General features: G+C 32.9%; 1 protein-coding gene across 2 annotated transcripts; it reads right to left on the reverse strand.

Moving 5' to 3' along the window:
• Nucleotides 1-12,259: 12,259 nt before the first annotated feature.
• On the reverse strand, nucleotides 12,260-22,353 carry LOC127726527 (uncharacterized). Of its 2 annotated transcripts, none has more exons than XM_052233906.1 (2): nucleotides 22,201-22,353; nucleotides 12,260-14,121 (listed from the first exon to the last, which is right to left on the reverse strand). In XM_052233906.1, the coding sequence occupies exon 2, from the start codon at nucleotides 14,115-14,117 to the stop codon at nucleotides 12,444-12,446; it is 1,674 nt and encodes a 557-aa protein (XP_052089866.1). In that variant the 5' UTR covers nucleotides 14,118-14,121; nucleotides 22,201-22,353; the 3' UTR covers nucleotides 12,260-12,443. The 2 variants fall into 2 exon arrangements, with proteins under 2 accessions (XP_052089866.1, XP_052089865.1); XM_052233905.1 differs by lacking the exon at nucleotides 22,201-22,353 and adding an exon at nucleotides 21,893-21,953.
• Between the last annotated feature and the right edge of the window lie 3,406 nt (nucleotides 22,354-25,759).

A 25,759-nucleotide genomic window follows, 5' to 3' on the forward strand; every position in this document is an offset into this window, starting at 1 on the left:
TAAGATGACAAAATAAATTGTCCAAAAGCAGGCAATAATTACATTTTTTAATTTCACAGTAAAACTAAAGCTATAACATAGAGATAGTTTGTCCCCATAGATATAGTCTAGCAGATAGGCATTAAAAAGCAACTACCAATAGATCAGAGATTATAGGTTTTGTGTTTTGTGTTTTTTTTATTATTTCAGAGTAAAAACTAAAAGATTTATCAGAATATGTTTATATATATATATATATAGGTGGCACATTATCTTCAGACATTATCACAGTTTTTCAATTCATGACATCGTCCTGAACATGCATGAAATATTTGCCACTGGACATTAAGCATCCAATAATCAATAAATCAATCAATTCATGACAAAATAGATCACCTTCCTTAAGAAAGTTTAAAAAATTATCACCAAGTTGCTTTAATTTTCCTGCACAAGGTTTCATAGTACACACTTTTCTGTGTACAAAGTAATTGCATGGATGATACATTATCATAATTTTAAGATATCGTTGTACTCTAATCAAGGTATAAAGAACCATATGTATTACACTTTATTTAAATGATAAAATTTGCAATTGTAAAAAACAATTTTTAGATCCAAAGATTTTAATAGCAGGATATTTAAAAATCAACGTGAAAACTAATTACAAACTATTTAATTTAATTTGAAACACAGCATTTTATTTCAAAATAGCCAGTGGCAATTTTTGTTTTAAATATCTTGATTACGATACAATGAAATCTTACACTTGTGGTCATTCATGCGTAGTTACTTAGTACACAGGAAAAGTATGTACTATGAAAATTAGAAGGCAAATATAAGCAATTTGATTGGACGAGAAGTTGTAAGTATGTGCTAACAACAGTTAAATGATGTTTTGAATAGTGTTGAAATTGACATAGTCACCATTGAAAGTGTGAACGGTCTAGTAAATGACCTAGGTCTTGTACTTTTAGACATGGCTGAGACTGTATTTTGGTAAATCAAAAAAGAAAATACACAACCCCGAACATGAAAACAAACCTTGGTTCAACAAAGAATGTCGAAGCAAACGAGATGCATTTCATTAAAGCAAGAATACATATAATAAAGTGAAATCAGGTGCAAACAAAACCATATTAAATCACACAGCTCGAGAATACAGAAAAATTCTACAAGTTAATTATCACAAATATAAAGACAAATGTTCAAATGAGATGAGAACATTGTCAAAGCATGACACAAAAGGAATTTGGAAAACACTAAAAAAAAAATGTTTAACACTAAAAAAGATTATCCTTCTATTGATATAAATACATTTTACGATTATTTCAAGGATTTACTGAATGCGGGAGAAGAAGATTCACATGCACCCGATTTTGACATTAATCAGATATCTAGTAATCCCATTTATGATGAAATCTTGAATGGAAGTATTACTGAATTAGAGGTCTTGGAAGCGATGAGGAATTTAAAAAATAACAAGGCTCCTGGTTCTGATAAAATACTTAATGAATTTTTGAAAAATTCACCCCCTGTTTTTGTATCATTGTATTGTAAATTATTTAATATTGTATTAGATACTGGAATTATTCCTGACACTTGGACAAATGGTATTATTAAACCTGTGTTCAAAAATAAAGGTAATCCTACAGACCCTGATAATTTTAGAGCTATTACACTTATCAGCTGTTTGGGAAAATTATTTATTTCTATTATAAATACTAGACTACATTTTTTTTGCGAATGAAATTTCTCTTATATCAGAAAATCAACCTGGTTTTAGAAAAGGATATGCAACAACAGATAATATTTTTGTGTTACATGCACTTGAAGAATTATATTTTTCATTTGGAAAAAAACTTTTCTGTACATTTATTGACTTTCAAAAGCTTTTGACACTGTTCTAAGAACTGACTAATGGCAAAAACTACATCTTAGTGAAATCAAGGGTAAATGTTTCAAAGTTATTTTTAATATGTATCAAGGTATTAAATCTTGTGGTCAATATAATGGTGAACAATCAGAATTTTTCCCATGTCTGATTGGTGTTAGACAAGGAGATAACTTGTCTCCCTTTTTATTTTCTATTTTCTGGAACGATTTGGAACAATACTTTAGAAATTTAGATGGTATTCCTTTAGAACTTTTAAAGGAAAAATTTGACAACGAACTTCATATATTTTTTAATTGTTCGTAATACTGTATGCTGATGATACTGTCATTTTTTCAGAAACAAAAGAAGGCATGCAAAATTCCTTAGATATTTTCCAGTTGTATTGCGAAAATTGGAAACTGAAGGTGAATGTTAAGAAAACTAAAATTATGGTATTTAGCAAGAGGAAAACTAAACAAGATCTGAAATTTACATTGCAGAATGATTTACTTGAAAATGTAGATACATTTTCGTATTTGGGTGTCATTTTCAAATATAATGGTACATTTTTTGATACCAAAAAGGCACTGTTTTATATTTACAAAGTTATACGAAATGAATCTTTACCCATTGATCTACAATTTAAACTTTTTGATTCTATGATATAACCTATCTTACTGTATGGTTCTGAAGTTTGGGGCTTTGAAAACCTGAACATTATCGAAAAGACTCACTTGAAATTCTGCAAAAGGGCGCTGAAAGTTAGAAACACTACGCCTAACTTTATGGTTTATGGAGAATTGGGTAGATTTCCTCTGGAGATAAAGGCGAAAGTTAGAATGATTATATATTGGTGTAAAATTGTAAATAATGAATCAAAGCTGTGTAGTTTATTGTATAGACTGATGATTGGTTTAAAGCCTAACTCTAAATACACCTTTAAATGGGTAAATTTTATAGAAGCAATATTAAACAGTACTGGCATCGGATATATTTTTGCCAATCAAACAGGCTACTGTGATAAAATGTACTTAAAACAAATACTTTGTGATCAGTTTGTACAACAGTGGTTTAGTGATATTGAAAACTCATCACGAGGACAATTTTACTCGATATTTAAAAAAGATTTTACCTTAGAAACATACCTTCTAAAACTTCATGAATATTGCAGGCGTTGGATCACACACTTTAGGTGTTTAAATCTTGAAACAGGCAGATGGCAAAATATTCCGAGGCATGAAAGAATATGTACTTTGTGTAGGAGTAATATTGGTGATGAATTTCATTTGTTATTTAAATGTACTAATCAAAATATTGTTGTTTTAAGGGAAAAGTTTCTACCAAGCTACTACACAGTGAATTCTAATTATAAAAAAATGGAAGGTCTGCTTTCAATATGTAAAGTACAACTGTATAAACGACTTTCTGTATTTATCAAAAACATTGCCAATATGTTCTGAAAATGTTGAAAAACATATTTGTATATTATTGTTATATCTATATGCTATATCTATATTATTGATACCACATGTTTACTCCGTCATGTCTGTAATGTTATTATTAATGACCTCATGTTACACATGTATCTGTGTCTGAGTGTTCAAATAAAATCTTAAATCTTAAAAATCTTAAATCTTATAATGAGCACTAGTCTGTGCTTGGAGAGGGGATTGGCAATTTACATCTTAGAGGAAAAACAGATGAAAATTTGGTAACATCAGTGAAGCCGAGAAAATTTTATTGAAATCTTTCCAGGTACTTGCTACGTGCTTATGATAATACAACATTAGCACTAGCCTGTGCTTGGAGAGATATCAAAGGTTTAACATCACATCATCAAGAGATAATGGAAAAGAAAGGCAAGACAAAGACGAAGACGACAGATTTACAGAACGATCTGATATCTTCCCAGGTATACTTGTTATGTGCAAATGGTAAACAAGCATTAGCACTAGCCTGTGCGTGGAGAGAAGTCGGAAATAACTTCACCACAGAAACACAGAAGAACTCAAAAGGTACCACTCATGTCCAAAATGTTTTAAGGTACTTGTTATGTGCTAATGATCAATACACATTAGCACTAGCTTGTGCTTGGAGTGATTTCGGAAAATTACCTCAAACAGAAGGCAGACTTTATATCAACGGTTCATTTTTCCAGGGACACGCTGTGTGCAACTTTCCTTAATATAGTAGCACTAGCTTGTGCTTGGAAAAATGTACATTATTTTCGTCACAAGGAAGTTACAGATTGATGCATATTAGTTTTTGTTGTTAAAATGTCCGATAGTTATTTTACTATGCTGATTTAAGAACATTTACGAGCACTAGCCTGCATTGGGACACATGAATGCAAGTAACGAAAAAAATGTCTTATCTTTGGCAAAATTTCAAATTATTTTCAATATCTAAAAAAATCATTAATATCTGAAAATTATCGTGAATACCCACCCTTTGAAAATCGTCAAAACTTAGCTTGGGATACATCGACCTGATCAATTATGACAATAATCAATAATCAACGACTATCTCATATATGTTCTAAAACATCAGAAGCTCAACGAAGAGATGCAGTATGACACTTATCGATTGTTGACATCCTAGCCTTTAAATACAAAGACTTGGTGTGAGATTGTCAGAACGGACATTTCATCGGAAGAAGAAAGTCGACAATAAATCTTAGATCTTCCCGGGTACATACTAGGTGATACTGACAAATTTACATTAGCACTAGTCTGTGCTTGAAGAGGGGATAGGCAATTTACATCTTAGAGGAAAACAGATGAAAATTTGATAACATCAGTGAAGCCGAGAAAATTATATTGCAATCTTTCCAGGTACTTGCTACGTGCTTATGATACTACAACATTAGCACTAGTCTGTGCTTGGAGAGATTTCAACAGGTTTAACATCACATCATCAAGATAATGGAAAAGAAAGGCAAGATGAAGACGAAGACGACAGATTTACAGAACAATCTGATAACTTCCCAGGTATACTTGTTATGTGCAAATGGGAAACAAGCATTAGCACTAGCCTGTGCTTGGAGAGGAGTCGGAAATAACTTCACCACAGAAACACAGAAGAACTCAAAAGGTACCACTCATATCCAAAATAATCTCACCTTATCATCAAAGGCAATGTTCAGTGCCAAACCAAAACTGAAAGTGTGGACACCAGAAATCCAAGTAGCACTAAAAACAGCGAGGAAAAAATATAAAGTATGAAAAAATCATGGGAAACTCAACAACAAAAATAATAAAATGCTTATGGAGAAGAAGCAATCTAAAAAGGACTTCAGACGTGCAGTACGAATTGAACTAGCTAAACAAAAAAACAAGGAGAAGGGAACTATCCTCGAAACAAGAACAAAAGATGCAAAAATGTTTCATAAATTGGTCCGTAACAACAGGAAAAAAGGAAATAATGCGATCATGGAACTAGAAGTCAATGGTGAAAAATATATGTTGAGAACGATAATATTTTCAATGGATTTCAAGAACATTTTAGCAGTCTGGTAACATGCATTCAGTGAGAAAACACGTATAGACAGCCTTTATCATAATTTAGTTGAAGACGATATTCAATCAATAAACAAGCTTGTACAACAAAATAACATCAAAAACGTAACATCTGAAGAAATTACAAAAGCTATCCGTTCTATAAACAAAGGATAATCGGCAGATTACCATGATATGACAATAGAGCATATCATCTACGCAGGATCTGATACAGAGAAACTTCTTGTTCCGCTGGTACAATGCATATTCAAACATGGGAGCATATCAGAAACACTCAAGATGGGACTTTTAACACCAGTATTTAAAAACAAGGGAACAAGGCAGCAAGCTATCAACTACAGAGGGATTACTGTGTTGCCAGTCATAGGAAAGATTATAGAAACTATCATCAAAGAACGTACAAATGACCGTGTCCTAGAAACACAAAACAAAAAGCAAAGAGATTTTACAGCAGGGTCATCGCCACTGAATTCAGCCTTACCAATAGAAGAAAGCTACAGAGAATCAAAAGACAACAATATAAGTCTCTACCTCGTACTCCTAGATGCAAAAGCAGCATTTGACACAGTTATACATAGCCACATGCTTCGAAGGGTATTCTTGGCAGGAATTGATGATGGACATTGGGGACTGATTAAAGACCTGCACGAAAACGCAAAAAGTGTAGTCAAATGGGAAGGAAATATCTCTCAATCATTTTAAGTTAACCAAGGAGTCCGACAAGGAGGTATGCTCAGCACTAACCTATATAAACTCTACATCAATCAACTTCTTAATATGTACGAAAAAGCTGGAGCAGGCTATAAAATTGGAAATATTAGTGTTAATAGTACAGCATGTGCAGACGATATCGCGCTAATCAGTCAAGACCCTGATCAAGCACAAATACTCATTAATATGGCTTATGGCTATGCATATATGGAAGGCTACGAACTACAACCAACAAAAAGTGTAGTCCTGAACATCTCCCATAAACACCGAAAACCGGAGTCTGACGACCAGACCTTTAAAATGGGACCAAACGATATGCCATCAATTGAGAAAGCCACACATCTTGGAATCATTAGAACTACATCACTCAAGGGCAACATGATAGCAAATATGGAAGAAAATATTAAAAAAGCAAGACGAAGTGCTTATAGCCTGCTTGGGGGAGGATTCCATGGCCACAACGGTCTTGACGTAGAGACAATGGTGCACCTGTACAAAATTTACATCTCTCCAGTACTACTATATGGATTAGAGCTAATACTACCAACAACAAGCTCACTTGCACTTCTTGAAAACTTCCAGAAGAAACTCTTAAAGCAAATACTTTCTCTACCAACCTGTGTAGTAAAACATAACTGTTAACATCTTAACAGGAATACTACCTATTGAGACACAAGTACACATCCTAGCATTAGGCCTATTTAACAACATCTGCAACCAGCCTGACGACGGTGTAGAAAAATCACTTGCAAAACGCCAACTTCTTATAAAAATCGATGGAAGTTCTAGCTGGTTCATTGCTATTAAGCATATGCTACGAAAGTATGACCTGCAGGAGGCAAGCTGGTATTTGAACAACCCAGTTAAGAAGACCGTATGGATTTCAACTATCAAGCAACACCCTCTACTCAAAATCAATTGTCACTCTACTAGTGATACAGCAAGATTGCCAGTAAAATTAAAGCTGCTTACAGGCTCGTATATCCTTCAGAGCAAAAGAATCAGAATGTACAAAGATGAGACTGATCCGAAATGTCTGTTATGTGCAAAGGAAGAAGAAAATATAGAACACTTTATTTTGAAATGTGAAAGCTGAAATAACTACAACGCTGAACGCAATGGGAATTCAATTTGATGAACTATCAACGAACGAAAAACTACAACATATTCTGGATTTAACGCCGGTAGCGAAAGCAAAGAAACTCTCTCCAGTCAGTGTAGTACAGATAGAACGCCTTACTCGACGCCTGCTATATCAACTTCATATATCCCGTTTCAAGATGGAATGTGGACAGTAATAAATCTAGTGCAAAGTAACAATGAAATAAGCGATTCCGTTATCTCAACATCTATAAGGGCGTGGTTGTATTTATATCTATAATATTTTTGGGTTCCTGTCTCATTGACGTATATCACACATCTCCTTATGTTTGTCTCTTCAGTAGTTTTGTTCAAGGCGTTGGGTTGCTAACCCATTGACGTATACCCCGCATCTCCTTGTATTCTTATCCATATTATTGTTCAAGTCGTTGGATTGCTGTCTCAATGACATTAATGACGTATTTCCTCATCTTCTTGTATTCATATCTATCATTCTTGTTCAAGTCGTTAGGTTGCTGTCTCATTGCCGTACACCCCATCATTTCTTTGCATTTGTTTCTATAATATATTTGTTGGAGTTGTTGGGTTGTTATCTCATTGAAGAATACACCACATCTCCTTGTATTCGTATCAATATATATTTTTGTTCAATTCATTTGTCCTACCGAAGGTCGGTGGTTCTCTCCGGGCATTTCGGCTTCCTCCACCAATAAATGATGACCGTAACGAAATAGCACAATAGTGTTGAAAGTGGCGTTGAACACCAATCAATTAATCAATTCATTTGGTGCTGTATCATTGACGTTTATCTCCTTGTATTCATATCCATAGGATTGTTCTTCAAGTCGTTGGGTTGCGGTCTCATTGATGTTTACACCACATCTCCGTGTATTCATATCCATATGATTGTCCTTCAAGTTGTTGGGTTGCTGTCTCATTGACGTATACACCACATCTCCTTGTATTAATATCCATATGATTGTTCTTCAAGTCGATGGGTTGCTGTCTCATTGATGTTTACACCACATCTCCGTGTATTCATATCCATATGATTGTTCTTCAAGTCGATGGGTTGCTGTCTCATTGATGTTTACACCACATCTCCGTGTATTCATATCCATATGATTGTCCTTCAAGTTGTTGGGTTGCTGTCTCATTGACGTATACACCACATCTCCGTGTATTCATATCCATATGATTGTTCTTCAAGTCGTTGGGTAGAGGTCTCAATGATGTTTACACCATATCTCCGTGTATTCATATCCATATAATTGTTTTTAACTCGTTGGGCTGCTGTCACATTGAAGTATACTCTACATCTCCTTGTATTCGTATCAATGATAATTATGTTTGTTTGTGTCGTTTGGATACTGTCACATTGACATATACCCTACATTTTTTTGTATCCGCATTTATAATATTTTTGTTCGAGTCGTTTGGTTGCTTTCTCTTGACATATACCACACAACTCCATATATTCGTATCTATTATATGATTATTCAAGTCGTTGGGTTGCTGTCTTTTATTGACGTATTACCCAACATCTCCTTGTATTCGTTTCTATTATATTGTTGTTGAAGTCGTTTGGTTGCTGTCAAATTGACGTATACATCCCCTTGTATTCGTATCTTAAATATTGTGTCTAGTCGTTGGTTTGCTGTATCATTAACGTTTACTCTACATTTACGGTAGGTATAGTGTCCGGCGGAGACCGTGTTTTTTTTCGAGTGAATCAGTCTATGGCAAGCCATTCTCGTCATAACTATGTTTAAACCCTTTTTTTTCGAAAAAATACACACTGAGAATTTTAAAAAAACACAGTGAGATTTAAAAACCTAAAATAACGCACCGAGAAATCGAAATTACACACTGAGAATTTAAAATTACACCCTGAGGTTTTAAAAAGACACACTGAGATGAAATAAATTGAAAAACACACACTGAGAATTGTTAATTACACACACTAAGATTTCAAAAATACACACTGTGATTAATATGCACAATACTAATCAATATTGATGAGACAAATAATTCAACAGATTAATATTTTTGTCTCCCAAACTCTCGTCATTATAATATTATTATGGGTCCCTTTTCAACTGTTACCCTGATTTCGCAAGGTAATTGTTTTATATTTTTGTTTCGTTTATATGCTATAATAGGCACTTGGGTAAAAATTTAACTGCATTGTTTGTCTTTTTGCAGATTGTTCCAACGTCAGTGCGTAATTTTAAATTCTCAGTGTGTAATTTCAAATTCTCAGGGTGTGTTTTTGAGTTTATTTCATCTCAGTGTGTCTTTTTGAAATCTCAATGTGTAATTTTCAATTCTAAGTGTGTGTTTTTCATTTTTTGTAATCTCATTGCGCCTTTATGAAATCTCAGTGTGTAATTTTTAATTCTCAGAGTGTGTTTTTAGGTTTTTTACTCTCAGTGTGTAAATTTTTCGAAAAATGGTTTAAATATAGTTTTTGATGAGATCGGCTTGCCATATCAGTCCACTTTTTTCGAGTGTAGATCAGGTTTTTTTTCGAGTTTTTGCGAGTGAATTTACATCCGATCAGATCGATTTACTGCTATTTCGCGAGTATAATAGTTTTATTATTCTTATTCTGAATGCTATACATTTTTTTATCACAAACGACGCAGAATTTTCTTGTAATTCACTGACAATATAGTGTTTAATATTGACCGTGTTTTTTCGAGAACAACATTTAAAACGTCCGGGTTTTTCAACAAATGGTCCGGTGTTTTTTTTTAAGAAAACGTGAATAAGAAAGAAGACATTATTTGACGTAAAAACTGACTTTTTCTAGTTTGTAACTGTAATTTAGCGAAGGACAATATTAAATATTCTTAATAAGTCACAAACACAGATTACTTTGTTGATCAAATTTAACGGACGTCCCACTTTGGCAAGGGTCGGTCGGAAGAGGACTTAAGTGACGATATTTCTATTCCTGGTAAATAATTTAGAAAGTTTTGTTATAAATCATGTCAATACCGAAGTACTGACTACTGAGCTGATGATAAACTCGGGAACTTGTCCAATGTATTTAATAAACAACGAAATAAAAAAATCTGTAAGCTTCCATACGATCCTTTTGAAATAATAATAATAATAAAGAATAAATGTGTATATAATATGCGTTCACCTCACAAATATACAATGTCAATTTTTATTCTTTTAATTTCTGAAGGAAATGAAGCTATGCTGGTGCTTTATTACTGTATGACCAAGCATAGCATACGCTTGATCAGACACCTCTTCACAGTAGGAGCAATTGAACCTTGTTCTTGATTCCCATTTCTAGAACGATAAAACATTATTTCTTATGAAGCAAGAATCTTGCAATCTGATTGGTTAACTACCCGGGTGTAAATAACACCCACCCTAGTTCACCAGGGGATAAACAAAATGCCAAAATATACAAAAAACATAATTGTTGCCAAAATTATGATAATTGAAATTTTGGAAAAATATACTAATAAAAATTAAAAATAAATCTAGATTAAAAAAAATTTAATTTTTTGAAATTTTTTGCCAAAAAAAATCGAAAAAAGTTATTCTTCAAGATTCCCCCAAATTTTTTTTAAAAATTTTCCACAAATAAAAAAAAATTAAATATCTTATATTTGATAATGCACAGCAACGTCGGTGTTGAAAAATGTGTAGTGTAAGTTCGTCATAAGATTTTTTTTTCAACTTTATTACCGGGAATAAAAAATGTAAACGAACGCTAAATAAGAAATAAATTCGTTATCTTGGTGCAATCAGGGGTGTACGGAATTTTACACCGGTGTTGAAAATGCATACGACCTTCGGATGCGCCTCAGGGTGTTTAGATTTTCAACACCGGTGTAAAATTCTGTACACTACTGATTACACAAAAATAGCTAATATTACCATCAAGACAAATAGTAAATGAAACATTAAGGATATATTTTCTGTAAAAAAACACATTTACCCGCTTTACACACTATGCGTACGTACCTCTCAGTCAAACATGTCTGAGCTGACATAAAGATTGTTGACATCACGAAATATTTACTGTATGAAATTCATATTGTTACACTAACATGAAGATTTCTGAATGCAAATGAACGATGACTTTTTATGAAATGTACGTGTTAATACAGCATTATCAAACTGGTTTAATGCATTATTTCGTGCTTTGAAAAGTACTTTATTTGTACCTTTTCATTGTTTTTAAGCTTAAATGCACTGACATATTACATTTTAAGCTATCGGAATTTTGTTTTTTTCACTCGATAAAACAAGGACACACTCGAAAAACACGGACTGCTCTCGAAAAAACACGGACATATAAAAATGAATTTACTCTCCAAAATGTCCTTTTCATGGCAAAAACAAAAATATTTGTAAAATGTCTGTATATCTAAGTATATATAGATTCCATGTACACATTTCCGTTGACATTTTCATTGGTATGTGTATAAAATGGCTTAAATCTATATTTTGGAATAAAGCATTGTTAGGCTAAATTAAACGTTTTTAAAACAAAATAATGTAGGGTTGATAATATCTTTTTATCAAAAATACTAATTTACCTTCCTTGATCTTGTAGATAAGGTTTTAACATCTGTTTTCACGTTTTACCAGAAAGGAAGTCTGTTTGTTTACATTTTGGATCATATTCACATACAAAAAGTGGTCACACTCGAAAAAACCAGATCAAATCACTCGAAAAACCACGATTCCAGTCGGACACTATACCTACCGTGATAATATTCTTTTTGAAGTCGTTGGTTTGATGTATCATTGACGTATACTCTACATTTCCTTGTAATCGTATCTATAATATTCTTGACGAAGTCGTTGGTTTGCTGTCACATTGACGTATATCCATATCTCTATGTATTCGTATCTATAATATTGTATTTCTAATGTGCTTTCTGTTGAGCACCCTTTTTTAATTTACAATTAATCCTTTTTTTTATTTTATGACCTCAGTGTTTTAAATCTAATATATTTGGCCGGCCTTGCTTTCCTGTCTAACTCATTGTTTCAATAAGTCTGTGTAAGATGATTTTTTTTTGTACTAAAATCATTAATATAATATAAACCATACCATTTATCAATTAGGCAAATGATGTTATTATGAACAAACAGTGGTCCCGATTAGCAAAGAATGTAAATTAAACAAATTTAGATAAAACCAAGTGATTTATCTGAAATATAGTCAGTAATCTAGATCAACGTAAGTCCTAAGACGAATACTGGAACCATCAACACCACAACTAATCATTAACTTCATACAAGAACGCGTCTTTGGCTCTATTTGCGACTACCAATAGTTTGGTAGATTGATCATAATGCAGAACCGTGGGTCTGTTCAGTCCCTCTTTACGTGATAAAAGTTGTCTGTAGTGTCGTCCATCAGCAGAGATGACGACTACATTGTGAGTAAGATATCCCACTACAAATACGTTACCATTATTGTCTACAGAGATACCGAGTGGGAACTCCAGAACATTTGTGTCACAGAACGTCCACCGTATGTTACCATGGTAATCACAACAGGTTACACTTTCATTTTCACAGTTTGTGTAGAACAGTTTGTCACCGAATGTTGTAACGTACGACCATGTCGGAAGTTTGTTTTTGATAACATTGGTAATGGAATCATCACTAAGACTAATCATCTGTAGTCCTTTCTTCCTGGCACAATAAATCAAATGTCCATCTTTGTATACTGCTCCACCATTGTATGAATTAACTTCTATTGTTTTCTTCAGTTTGTGATTCTTTAAGTCGATTATATTAATCTTATCTGATTTTGCAGATGTTACAGCTATAGAATCATCCCCAATAAATACCACATCAAACGTAAGACCAATTTTATTTCTTTCGAAATCTTTTGATCCGTCAGACTTGAGTACTCTTATTTTATTTTGGTCATAACAAGAGAATACCATCCTACCATCAGGTAGGAAAGAAAAACCATGGACACCTGACAACTTTGTATTGATACGTTTCTGTAACGTCAAAGTCACGCTATCGATATTTCTGGTTTCTACTATAATTTGAGCTTGTCTCTCCTTTTTTTTCTGAATGGAAAAATCACATAGATCAAAACAGAAATTAATTTCTCCAAACTTCTGTACGCTGGCTGTGATTTGCTGTAAAGACTTGTCAATTTGACATGAAATATTGACTTGATTTGTGGTTTCACTTGTAGTAAGCGATTGAATATTTCTTTCTTCGACAGCAATATCTTTTTCGATATCTTTCATGGTTAAAAATGTTTGAAGTTCGGACGCATGCCGTTTAATACTGGTTATATTTTCTTGTACTTCAGTAATCTCTTTTTCCTTCTGTTTTAGAGTAGTCAACAATTTTTGTATTTTGATGCTTTCTTTTTGTTGAACTGTAATTAATTCTTTCATCAAATCATCTTGAAGTTTATCTAGGTGATCATTTACTTTGGTTCTAGTGTGTTTTATTTGTGCTTCAATTTCTTTTTTCTTGTTTTCTAGCGATTTCAAATTTTCTCTTCGGTTAGTGCTGAGCCGTTTAATATTCTCGATGACTTCAAGCAGGTTTTGTTCGATTTCGTAAAAGGCGTTGGAGGTTTTGACGTTTTTTATGATTTCATTAATGTCGGTTAAACCTTTACAATCGTTGTGAGATTTCACACATTTCTTACAGCATGGACAATCGTGTTTTCTACAGAAAAGCTCGAATTTCTCATTATGATTTTTGCAGACTTGAACGATTTGCAGGACTTCGGTTTGTAACTTTTTGTTCCCATCGATGGAAACAGTTTCGTGGTTTTTTGTTCCCTTTGAAACACTGTGATGTTCCTTACAATCTTCGAATAGTCCTTCGTCACATTCAAAGCACCAGACTACTGATGATTTGGATATCTGACGACTATCACAAAAACCACAAAGACGCCAATTACTGGCCATGATCCTGCAACATACATATTAAAAAGGAATTTCATGTATATATTGATACATTTTATTAAAACAGGTTACTATCATTCAGTTAACGTGCTTGTTTATTTATCTGTGAGGGATGTACAAGTTTGAAGTCCCGCCCGGTCAGATTGGGGACGTCAAATCCAATGCCTTGTTTAAAAAGGTGCCGCGCTCTTTGCACCTTTAAAAACCCTTACAACTACTATTTGAGGGGTCCGTAGGTGGCCTCTTGCAAGCAAAATTTATGTCTCTATCCAATATACCCTCATTTTCCAGTGGCGGTCCAAATTTTCCCGACCTTCATCCCGGACGGCCTCTATTATAGTACCTATTGTATCTAAAATTTTTACTTTTGTTCTCGTCCTGTACAGGCAAGAACTATTTGCCACGGGACGTTAAGCATCCAGCAATAAACAAACAACTTTCATTTAGTATTCACATAGGTTTATTTTACTATCGATATCATTTTCGCGTTAATCTGTAACCTTCTGTATAAACTAATAGAAATATTTAATCCCCGAGTCCTTAGCTTAATGATACTTTTCAGTTTCGGTTGTTTCTCTATTAACATGCAATTATAAGGTCCCATTCGTGTATTATAATGACCAAGATACTGCACTACGGACTATAATTTTCCTAACCAATATGCTCTGACCATTCCCATTTAGAATACTTATCCATATATTCTAACGAGACACCCAACTACAAAAACTGTCCGACGATTTTTCCTTTCTGAAGTGGGCGTGTTTATCCTTTAGATCACGTTTATACGTATACTATAGATTGATAGGTTCTCGGTGGCCTTTTAGTATAAGAAAATATGGGTTATTTATAATTTGAAATTTGGGACTTTGAACTTACTAACAGATACTGTAAATACTCATAGATCAATATTTTGCGTTTCTCGTCTTTTTCTTGTTTTGTGCTATTGATTAGTACAATGATCTGTATATCTACCAAATGTCGTAAAAGTAACAAAAACAAGAAAAACATTGCTCAGAAGATACAAAACCACAGTTAATAAAGAAATAAACGTATAATAGTCCTAGGTTGGAGCGATTTTTCCTTGACTGTATTATACAGACGGCCAATAAAATTAAAACTGGATAAGTGGGGATGGGAAGAAAATCTTTTAAAAGGTTAACGCACAACATACACAAGGAAACTTTGAAAGCTTATAACAGATGACCTAAATATCCACTTATTTCAATCTCCTCTTGCACTTCATTCCTCTCATATATACTTTCGCTTACGTTCGACAATGACATGGAATGTAATATAGATAAAACGGACAGTTAGCGCCTACTTGTACTTAATTTATTTCATAAAATAAACACACAAATGGTTGTTTAATTAGCCAATGTCTTGGGATTTGTTTATCATAATAAGTTGTTTTAAGCTCGTATAGTCAATATGCAATCCGCTAACAAGTGAAATGACTATCTTTCTGTGATGATACAGATGGGACGCCTCTGGGCATCGAAAGACTACTTTTTCCGTTAACAATGTCAAATAAGTGAATAACAACTAGAATAGGCCAGACTGATCGATGCTAGAATGAGTGTTGCTTGCCTAACTCCAGTGGCAAATATTTCAATAATTTTCAGAGAACAAAATCATAATAATACTATATGGGTAGCTTCTGCAAGGTAGGCCCACCGAGGGATTGATATTTGGCATGCCACTGGAAACTATATGGGGAGACATTTGCCCTGCAACAACTATGGACCCATCAGAGTGTTTTTTAACATACACATATCTCGGCATTCTTCCTACACAATGCAACTGATGCAACGTCCCCATTCTTACTCGACGTGGCTGTGTATTTTGATAAACATCCTGCATAGACAAACAGATAGACGGCCCACTTTTCCAATGTTTACAGCCTGATGGGAGAGGTCCCACTTCGAAAAGGAAGTATTTGTCTGAGTATAGTCTTTAAATTATTTAAGAGCAGTTCTCTGTAACGACCAACCATTTTATATAGGGGTGTCGGCACGCATAGTCACCGATTTTCATGAAACTTAGCCAAAACAAGTGATCATGTAAAAAAGTAAGAAAAATGCCCACCAAAATGTTGCTAGGCCTTGGTTGCCATGGCAACCAAGTGAATGAGATTTCCCGCAAATTTGGAGGAATTTAGCATCGAAAAAACAACTACTTTGCAGTCATTCGTAATCAAAACCATGCTTTAAATAATGATATTTGTAAATATTTTTCAAAAACATGAAATTTAACAAACAAAATAGCAATGTCATATATAAAAAATATTTTTGCTGAATATTGACACAACCGCAGAAGCAGAGGTCATTTTTCATTGTAGTTGAGTAGACAAATTTTATACATTTTGCATGAACAAAATAGGCATTTTTGCATCCACCTCTATTTAAGCTGTGGTTATGAATGAAAAGTATCAATGTTTCTAATCAATAAATTATAACAAAATGTTTGGGATATTGGGTTCTAGGATGGTTGCTATGGAAACAAAAATGTGTCATTTTTGCCTTTTTACCTCTAAAATGTGGCCATTTTATTAAAATAATCCACAAAAGGTAATAATTATTGAATGACTATGATGTGCAAACTATTGGCAATTAAATTACCATAAATTTGTCCAGAGGTCAAAGGTCATTGATGACCTTGACCTTTGATCTTGTGTATATTAATTGAATTTTGAAAGGAAATTTAATAGAAAGAGGCATACTATACATGGAGAAAATGTTCAGGACGTTTTAAGCCACTATTTTATTAACATATGAAAAAAAAAAGAGTCAAGGTCATGTCAAAAGTGCTTAGCAACCACCCTTATTTGATAAAAAAAGTACCTAGCAACCACACATGATTTGATTCAGGACTATATAAACTATTACATAGACCTAACTTAAAATGTCTAGGGGGTGTCATCACATAAGTTTTAAACAATCATTCATTTAAAGTGTAAAAATGCCTAGTAACCATTTATTTATATTAGGAAAGTACCTAGCAACCACCTATTTATATTGAAAAAGTGCATAGCAACCATTTATTTATTTAGAAAAACTGCGCAGCAACAATATATTTTAGGTTTCATTGGGACAAAAATCAGAAAAAAAATAATATAAAACATGCAGTTTTCTTTAAGAACACATGTATAATCCAGAATAGTAAATTATATGGCAAATTCAATTTCATGAGACTGATAACACATTCAAATACAAAAATTTAAAAGATGTCGTCCGATGAGACAACTCTCCAGAAGATAACCAAATGTTATTTTTAAGACAGGTCCTTTGAATCTACAAGAAAAAGAAAAAAGGAATGTAACTGCTAAGAGAACGACCAGTTTATTTCTTTGGTTGGGATTGGCCTTTCGAGAAAAGAGGTTATGCATAGACATAATATTAATTTTCACTCGTTATAAGGCTTGATTACTTATTTCATATTTTTTCGTCGAAATTTTTTTTTCATTGTGTACACACCGTTTTTGTATTTTAAATCGTTTGTGGCTGATGTGCATCTGAATGTACAGATAATTCCGTTTCAGCATGTTTTGTGCAATATTATTGATCTTCAGATCAAGACACTATCACATTCATTTCATTAAGCATCCATTATCCCCATCACAAAATATAAAATGGTCTTTCCTAACCAATAGAACTACCCTGCATCCGCTCATTGCTATGTTTGTATTTCATCAGTTCAAGATTAAAAAAATAATTAAAAAAAAAAATACGTTGTGTGTTTAGCAAAAGTTATTTTTTAATAGAGCCACAGAGCCAAGTGAGATTTACTCATAACATTGGGCTAGTCGTCGTTAACTTAAAAAAAAATAATTCTCCTCTGAAAATAATAACTGAACAGACTAGGCCAATCAGGACCCCTTTTTGGCCCCAAAATATAGAATTATTACAAATTTGCTAAAAATGTAAACTCTAACGCTATTTATAAGAAAGTAGAATGCGTTTGTTAGATAAATATGAGTCGTTTTTGACAACACAATGGACACATGTCAGGTACTGGAATCATTATGTCATGCAAAAATACTGAAATTTTAGCATTTGTGCTAATTGTAAGACGGTTTTTGTCTTAAATGGAAGTAGTGGCACTTGTGTTCAGTCTTGATATTAGAATAAAAATATTGTATGTAATGATTATGCATTACATATATAAATGTTGAGACTGAACACGAATTCGGCAACTTCCATTTTAGACAAAAAAACATCCTAAAAATGAAATTTAATAGCAAATTTGATAGATTTTCATATTTGAACTTGAATTTTAGCATTTGTAATGACCAAATCGGTTCAAATCTTTAACACAAACTGATTGATTCAAGTGAAGTAAACACTTAAGTGTCTAAAATGTTACATTTTTGGCAAAATTATCTTTTACCGGACTTCTCCTTAAACCAGATTTGGACACAATCATCATTATACAGTATGTACTTTAAAAATGTATCCCATGATGGCTAACATGGCTAAAATAGAATATAGGAGTAAAATGCAAGTTTAAATTGTCTATCATCATGAAAACTTTTATAAATAGAAAAACCTGACAGGATCTTTAATATTCCGAGTGAAGGAATCTACCTATTATCTATTTACAGGGGAGTTTCTGCCCTGTAATTTTGAATTTTAACCTTTTTTTATGCCCCGATGAAGCAGACCGGGCATAAAGTATTACCCTTGTCCGTCTGTATGTTCATCCGTACGTCCGTATGTACGTCCCAAAGTTGATTTCCGTTCTCTATCTTTAGTTTGCCTCAACCAAATGTTCTAAAACTTTACACAATGCTTATTACCACAAAACACAAATCAAGTTCGAAATTGGGTGGCGTCACTGTTACAGTTTTGGATGCCCCTTTATAAACATAAAAATTGCTGAATTTTTCGTTTCCGTTCTCTCATTTTATTTTGCCTCAACCAAATGATATGAAACTTATACACAATGCTTATTAACTCAAAACACAGATCAAGTTCACAATTGGGCGAGGTCAACTTTACAGTTTTTGAGTTATGTCCCTTTATAAACTTAAAAATTGCTGAATTTTTCATTATCGTTCTCTTACTTTAGTTTGCTTCAACCAAATGTTATCAAACTTATACACAATGCCTATTACCACAAAATACAAATCAAGTTTGAAATTTGGGGGTGTCACTTTTACAGTTCTAGAGTTATTTTTGTTTACAAATGGTAAAATTGCTGAATTTTTCGTTTCTGTTCTCTAACTTAAGTTAGCCTCAACCAAATGTTATGAGACTTATACACAATGTCTTTTACCACAAAACTCAGACTAAGTACACATTTGGCTAGCATCACTTTTACAATTCTTTAGTTATGTCCCTTTATAACTTCATATATATGATATGCAAACGGGGGCATCATCTGTGTTCCCCATTTATGTTTTGTCTTTTTTGCCTATTATCTTGAAAACAATAAAAGATAAAGATAAACATTTAATTTAATAGATTATCAGCAGCACCAGATCTACTTCGTTGAAATCGTCAGCTGATTTTTATTGGAGTTATTGCCCTAATTAGAGTTAATACCCTTTAAAGAGGATTTGGGGTAACAATCGTTATCTAGTATTAACATAAATATATTAATATAGAATAAGCTATGTATAGCTACAAGAGTAAATAAACAAGAGTACATAATTGGTATAAGGAAATAAGAAAAATTGCTGTTATTTGAATTTATCTCCCTTAGTATTCATTTAAGGGCAAAACGCCTATATGGAGTAAAATGAAAATTTTGGATATGTTGATTTAATGATTAGTCTTGTTGGTAATTTCTGCTATTAAATTGTTCATTTATCCATATAAGTTTCAATAGAAATAATGATTTGTTATATTACTTTCTATCCATGTATTGAAGTTTTAAGATTAAGAACATAAAAGCAAAACACGAGGCCCCTGGGAAACGATAATATGATTCAACTGGTATTTTTTTCGTAAAATTGATAAAATACTTTGGAAGAAACAGCATTTGTAATTCAAGTAAGAACAGGACACAAAGTAGCTGGCGATTAACTGAAATTTACATGAGTAAAATCATGTATGTGAATTATTTAAGAAACACAATTACTGTTCTTAAAATAATTTTTAGAGTCTAATTGGAAGAATGAATTACAACTTTAGTTTCAACAACTAAAGCACCAATACATTGATGGTTGCTATGCATTTTCTAATTATATGAGAATGGCTGGTAAAGTGTATGTTGACAATATTGACCCCTTAACTTTTAATTAGGATCTATATCATAGTTCGTATTAATCTGAACCAAACTATGTACGGTTGCTAGGTACTTTTATATCAAGTAAGGGTCGTTGCTAAGAACTTAAAAGATGACCTTAACCTCTGGCATTTGCTTTCCTACCAAATAAAAGCAAAATTTGGTCTAAACACTTTTTCTAAATACTTTTTGTGTTTGTTACAATTTCCTTACAAAATTAAATAAAAAAGACTGAAGGTGAAAGTCAAGTTCATCAATAACCTTTGACCTTTAGGTCAACTTTCAGGTCATTGAAAGCAGAACATGCCCCAAGTGATTTTTATTTTGATTCTATCACTGTTTTAAAGCTATTTTAATAACAATGTCAAAATTCTTTTACAAAATACCAAAAATGACACTTTTATGTTCCCATAGCAACCACCCTAGCAACTTATTTCCCAAACCTTTATTGATAAATTATTCCTAGGCAACAGTGATAGTTTACATTTATTACCTTAGTATAATTGGTTGTGGATGCAAAAGTGTAAAATTATGTCATGCAAAATGCCTATAATTTGCTTTCTTGAATACATTGAAAACTCCACTATTTAAATCAGTGCTGCCCCCTTCTTCCCCTTTTGTCAGAAATAATTTTTATCTTTCATCTTAATCATAAAGTGTTATATTTTAATGAACAAAAGTCAAAATATTCATAAAACTTGAAATGTGTGCATGATAACTGCTTAAAATGGGTCATTTTTGTTCGTCAAAATATGCATTTTTGAGGCAAAATCCAAAGGGACCCGTTACCATGGCAACGGGGGCATAAACTAATATTTGTCAACATATTTCTTGTTTGTTTATCAATAGCTACCAACAAACTAAATTTCAAGAAAATCTGAGACTATGCGTGCAGCAACTTGGTTAGCGGTTACAGAGAATTGCTATTAATTATTTAAATTCTTATTTGTCTTTGTTACTTTTTTCTCAATTCATCCTGGTCGAATATCATGTTTAATGGAGACGCAAAATAAGCATATAAGTCTTATTAAGCATAGATTTCTGGGTTTTGTTCCATGAAATGCTCAGCTTCTGGCGCCTAGGTGGCACAATACTCCAGTCTGAGTACCTGCATCCTGCAACACTAAGGTGATATAGCCATGCTTTGTACTTTTGTCTTGATGGATTGTTGTCTCATTAACAAAAATCATTCCAACTTACATCATTAAGTTGTTGTGTTGGACGTTAAAACATTCCCAACTTATTAATTAATTGATCATCATAGTTTTGCATGACCCAATTAACTTCAAATTTCATAAATAAATAGAAAACATCTATGCAAATTGAAGAGAACAAAACTAAGACAAGGAAGGCAATGAGGTTAAAAAACAGGACAATTCAATATGCTTAAACATATCCAAAAGATAGTGTAGAAAACGAAAGTTGATAAAAAGAAAAAAAAAATCAACAAATTAAACCCTACATAATTAAGTTAAATGTATGTTTTATATGTGTTTGTGAGTTGGATGTGTGTGAATATTGTCATTGTATTATACCGAGAACAAACGTACCTTATTATTTCTTATATATAGGACATATCTTTGGAAAAGGAAGGTAAATGGTCACATGATTTAAAACTTTTAGAGATAACATTTTGTTTTAAATTTCATACATACCATTTATTTGATAGTCAATATACACCTGGTGCACCTGGGTCAATTTCAACATAATATTAACTGAATTATAGTATGTTGTTGTTATTGTGGTGTGTTTTTTTTTTTATGGTGTTTTTTTTATTACATGTCTATTGTCTAGATTGCATTGCATATATTATTGTTCTGCAAATGTTTAAAATGATATTGTCATAGTATTTACCTACCAAAACGTAGGAACCAATCATATCATATATTACAAAAAAGTCTGGTGCTGTACGTCCCATTGGTTGCTTGGATCATGTGATATTGCTACTGCTGCAGAGCATCTTTGTCGGCCATTGTTGCTTCACATTGGGTTCACAACAATTCTACAGTTGATTCTATTTAATATAAGAATATATTTAGCAGGGTTATGAGTAATTCAGTGAAAGTAAGTTAGCTTGCCAACTGAAATGCAGCAATAAGTGCTTTAACAGTGTGTCTTGCGGGTTTTCAACTTCATAACATAGACCCTCCCCCTTTAAAAAAACATCGAGACACAACCGAAGATGTGCGTACAATACTCGTCAATAGCTTGTCATACCTATTACAAAAGTCATTACAAATTGTAAACTTTTGAAGGTTTCATATGTACCAAGGTTTTAAAAAGGGTGAAAATTATTTAAAATTATTTAAAAAAAGATTAACATAGATTTGGTAAGAGCTAAAAATTAATGAGCTTTCACAGTACAGGATGAATAATCTGCTACAACATGCAGTGGACAATGTTTTAACATATTAAACTGAATATGATTTTTCAATTTACAAAGAAATCCAGAATTTATCCTTCTAGTCTATGTTCAGAAATTCCTTCATACATTGGCAAAATACAACTTGTTACACTGACTGCTTAACTTCACAAAATGTCAGTTCAAGTATGTTCAGGATTGTTATTCTGCAGGATAGTCTAGAAATAATTTATGTTCCGTAGGTACCAATTCTCAATTCATTAGAATGGTTTTATGGTTGTATTTATTTACATGTACCTCCTGTAACAAGGCCATTGCCGCCAATGTGCTTTTTAGACCCAACTTTAATATCATATATGTTTTCAACAAGCATGACAGGTGACAAAAAGTTTTTTTTTAGTTCGTAAATAATTTATAAACTTACATTTTTTTTATTATTAAGATCTTGGTAAAGAAAGACAGTGAAACTGTACTTGTATGTAAGGTATTAATGGCTAACATTTCGGAGTTTTCAATTGATTTATCTTAATATATTTTTTTAGGGATTTTGCTTTTTTACTGTGTGCTATATGCAATTTCAAGCAATTCCAAACATACTTTTGTTTAAAAAATCATTAAGATGCAGCAAAATTTGGGTATTATCTTCAATTCATTCGGATATATCTGCACAACTGTAGCTACAAAATGTATTATAGATTTATCATTACGGTTCTTATGATATATTTTGACAATATATGTCCATAGATACAAATGAAATTCAGACCACAAGCATGTGACAAGCATGGCAAGGCAGGGAAATACCTCCTTAGCAGTTGTCATACACAAATGCTTTTAAAAGAAATAAAAAGATATAGATAGATATAAGAAGATATGATATGAGTGCCAATGAGACAACTCTCCATCAAAGTCACAATTTGTAAAAGTAAACAATTATAGATCAAAAGTACAGGTTTCGACACAGAGACGTGGCTCACAACGAACAGCAAGCTATAAAGGGCCCCAAAAAAGACCAGTGTCGGCCATTCAAACTTGGAAACCTAATTATAAAAAGAATCACTACTGAACCACATCAACAAACAACAACCACTGAACATCAGGTTCCTGATTTTGAAAATTGAATTTAAAAAAAATATGACACGACCCTTCACTTCTCCCTATGGTAAATATAAAAAAAGAAGATGTGGTATGATTGCCATGAATGAGACTACTCTCCACAAGAGATCAAATGACACAGAAATTAACAACTATAGGTCATTGTACGGCTTTCAATAATGAGCAAAGCCCATACCGCATAGTCAGCTATAAAAGGCCCAGAAATGACAAATGTAAAACAATTCAAACGAGAAAACTAACAGCCTAGTTTATGTTCAAAAAATGATGAACGAAAAACAAATATGTAACACATTAACAAACGACAACCCCTGAATTACAGGCTCCTGACTTGGGACCGGCACATACATACATATAGTCTCTCTTTTTGGCTGTAATTCTGAAGTGTGGCGACCCACAAAGTTATTGTCTAATATTTTATTTAACTAATACACAATGCTTAATATCACAAAGCACAGATCAAGTTCAAATTTAGGTGGCATCACTTTTACTTTTTTGGGGTTATGTCCCTGTATAATGTTGTATGCTTGTGGGGCATCACATATGTACTATCGACATATTGTCTACTTTTTTTTTGTAAGTTTACATGATATTTTTACAGAAATTTTCTGTCTATGGTTCATGTGTTAATAGAAATGTAAATTATAAGTCCATGGTCTCATGTGTTACGTGTTACGTGTAGTGTGTAATATGTATAAAAGAGACCATGGCATGTATATGACGGCCTAATTGGTCCATGGTCTTCTGTTTCATTGTGGTTTAAGAGCCCATGATGTTTTGATAACAGATACATAGGTCAATGGTCTCGTGTGTAAAAGGTATAAAAGAGACCCTGGTATGTTTCTGACAAGGTAATTGGCTATTGTCTTCTGTTTCATTGTGGTATAAGAGTCCATGATTTATTGATAACAGATACATAGGTTTATGGTCATAGGTGTAATGTGTATAAAAGAGACCACGGCATGTTACGGTCTTATTGGTCCATGGTCTTCTGTTTCATTGTGGAATATGTATAAAAGAGACCATGGTTTGTTTCTGACAGTCTATTTGGTCCATTGTCTTCTGTTTCATTGTAGTATAAGAGTTCACGATTGTTACTTCAAACACATAGGTCCATAGTCTCATGTGTAGTATGTATAAAAGAGACCATGGTATGTTTCTGACAAGGTAATTGGTCTATTTTCTATTGTTTCATTGTGGTATAAGAGTCCATGGTGTGTTATTAACATATATGTATACATGTAAGTACATGGTTTCATGTGTAATATCTATAAAAGAGACCATGGTATGCTACTGAAAGTATAATTGGTCCATTGTCTTCTGTTTAATCGAGGTATAAAAGTCCATGATGTGTTGTTACAGATACATAGGTCCATGGTGTAATGTGTTATTTGTTTAAAATAAACTATGGCAATCATACCACATATCCTCGAGTCATTTTTATATATACACATGATGTCTACTCTAATTGACAACCATCCCCATCTTCTAACTAATATTATCTTACCTCCTGTACATTTCTAGGAGATTTATCTTACCTCCTATACATTTCTAGGAGATTTATCTTACCTCCTATACATTTCTAGGAGATTTATCTTACCTCCTATACATTTCTAGGAGATTTATCTTACCTCCTGAACATTTCTAGGAGATTTATCTTACCTCCTATACATTTCTAGGAATATGATTGTGTAAAAGCAACCGCGTGGATACCGTGTATATTTCATATGGGGTTAGTAGGCGGGGCTTATTTCAATACACGGTTAGTAGTGGTGTTACGTCCCTTTATAAAAACAACACGGTGTTGAGGAAAAATCTGAAAGGTATCAACAGACGGAGAAATTTATGATTGAAATAAATTCATAAAAACATTTAAAGCTAACAAGTTGTTATCACTACAAAAGTCAAAAAGTCTGAAAAGACCAGTTTTTGTCTGAATTTGCAT

This window comes from Mytilus californianus, unplaced genomic scaffold (assembly GCF_021869535.1).
Source record: "Mytilus californianus isolate M0D057914Y unplaced genomic scaffold, xbMytCali1.0.p SCAF_18, whole genome shotgun sequence".
NCBI lineage: Eukaryota > Metazoa > Mollusca > Bivalvia > Mytilida > Mytilidae > Mytilus > Mytilus californianus.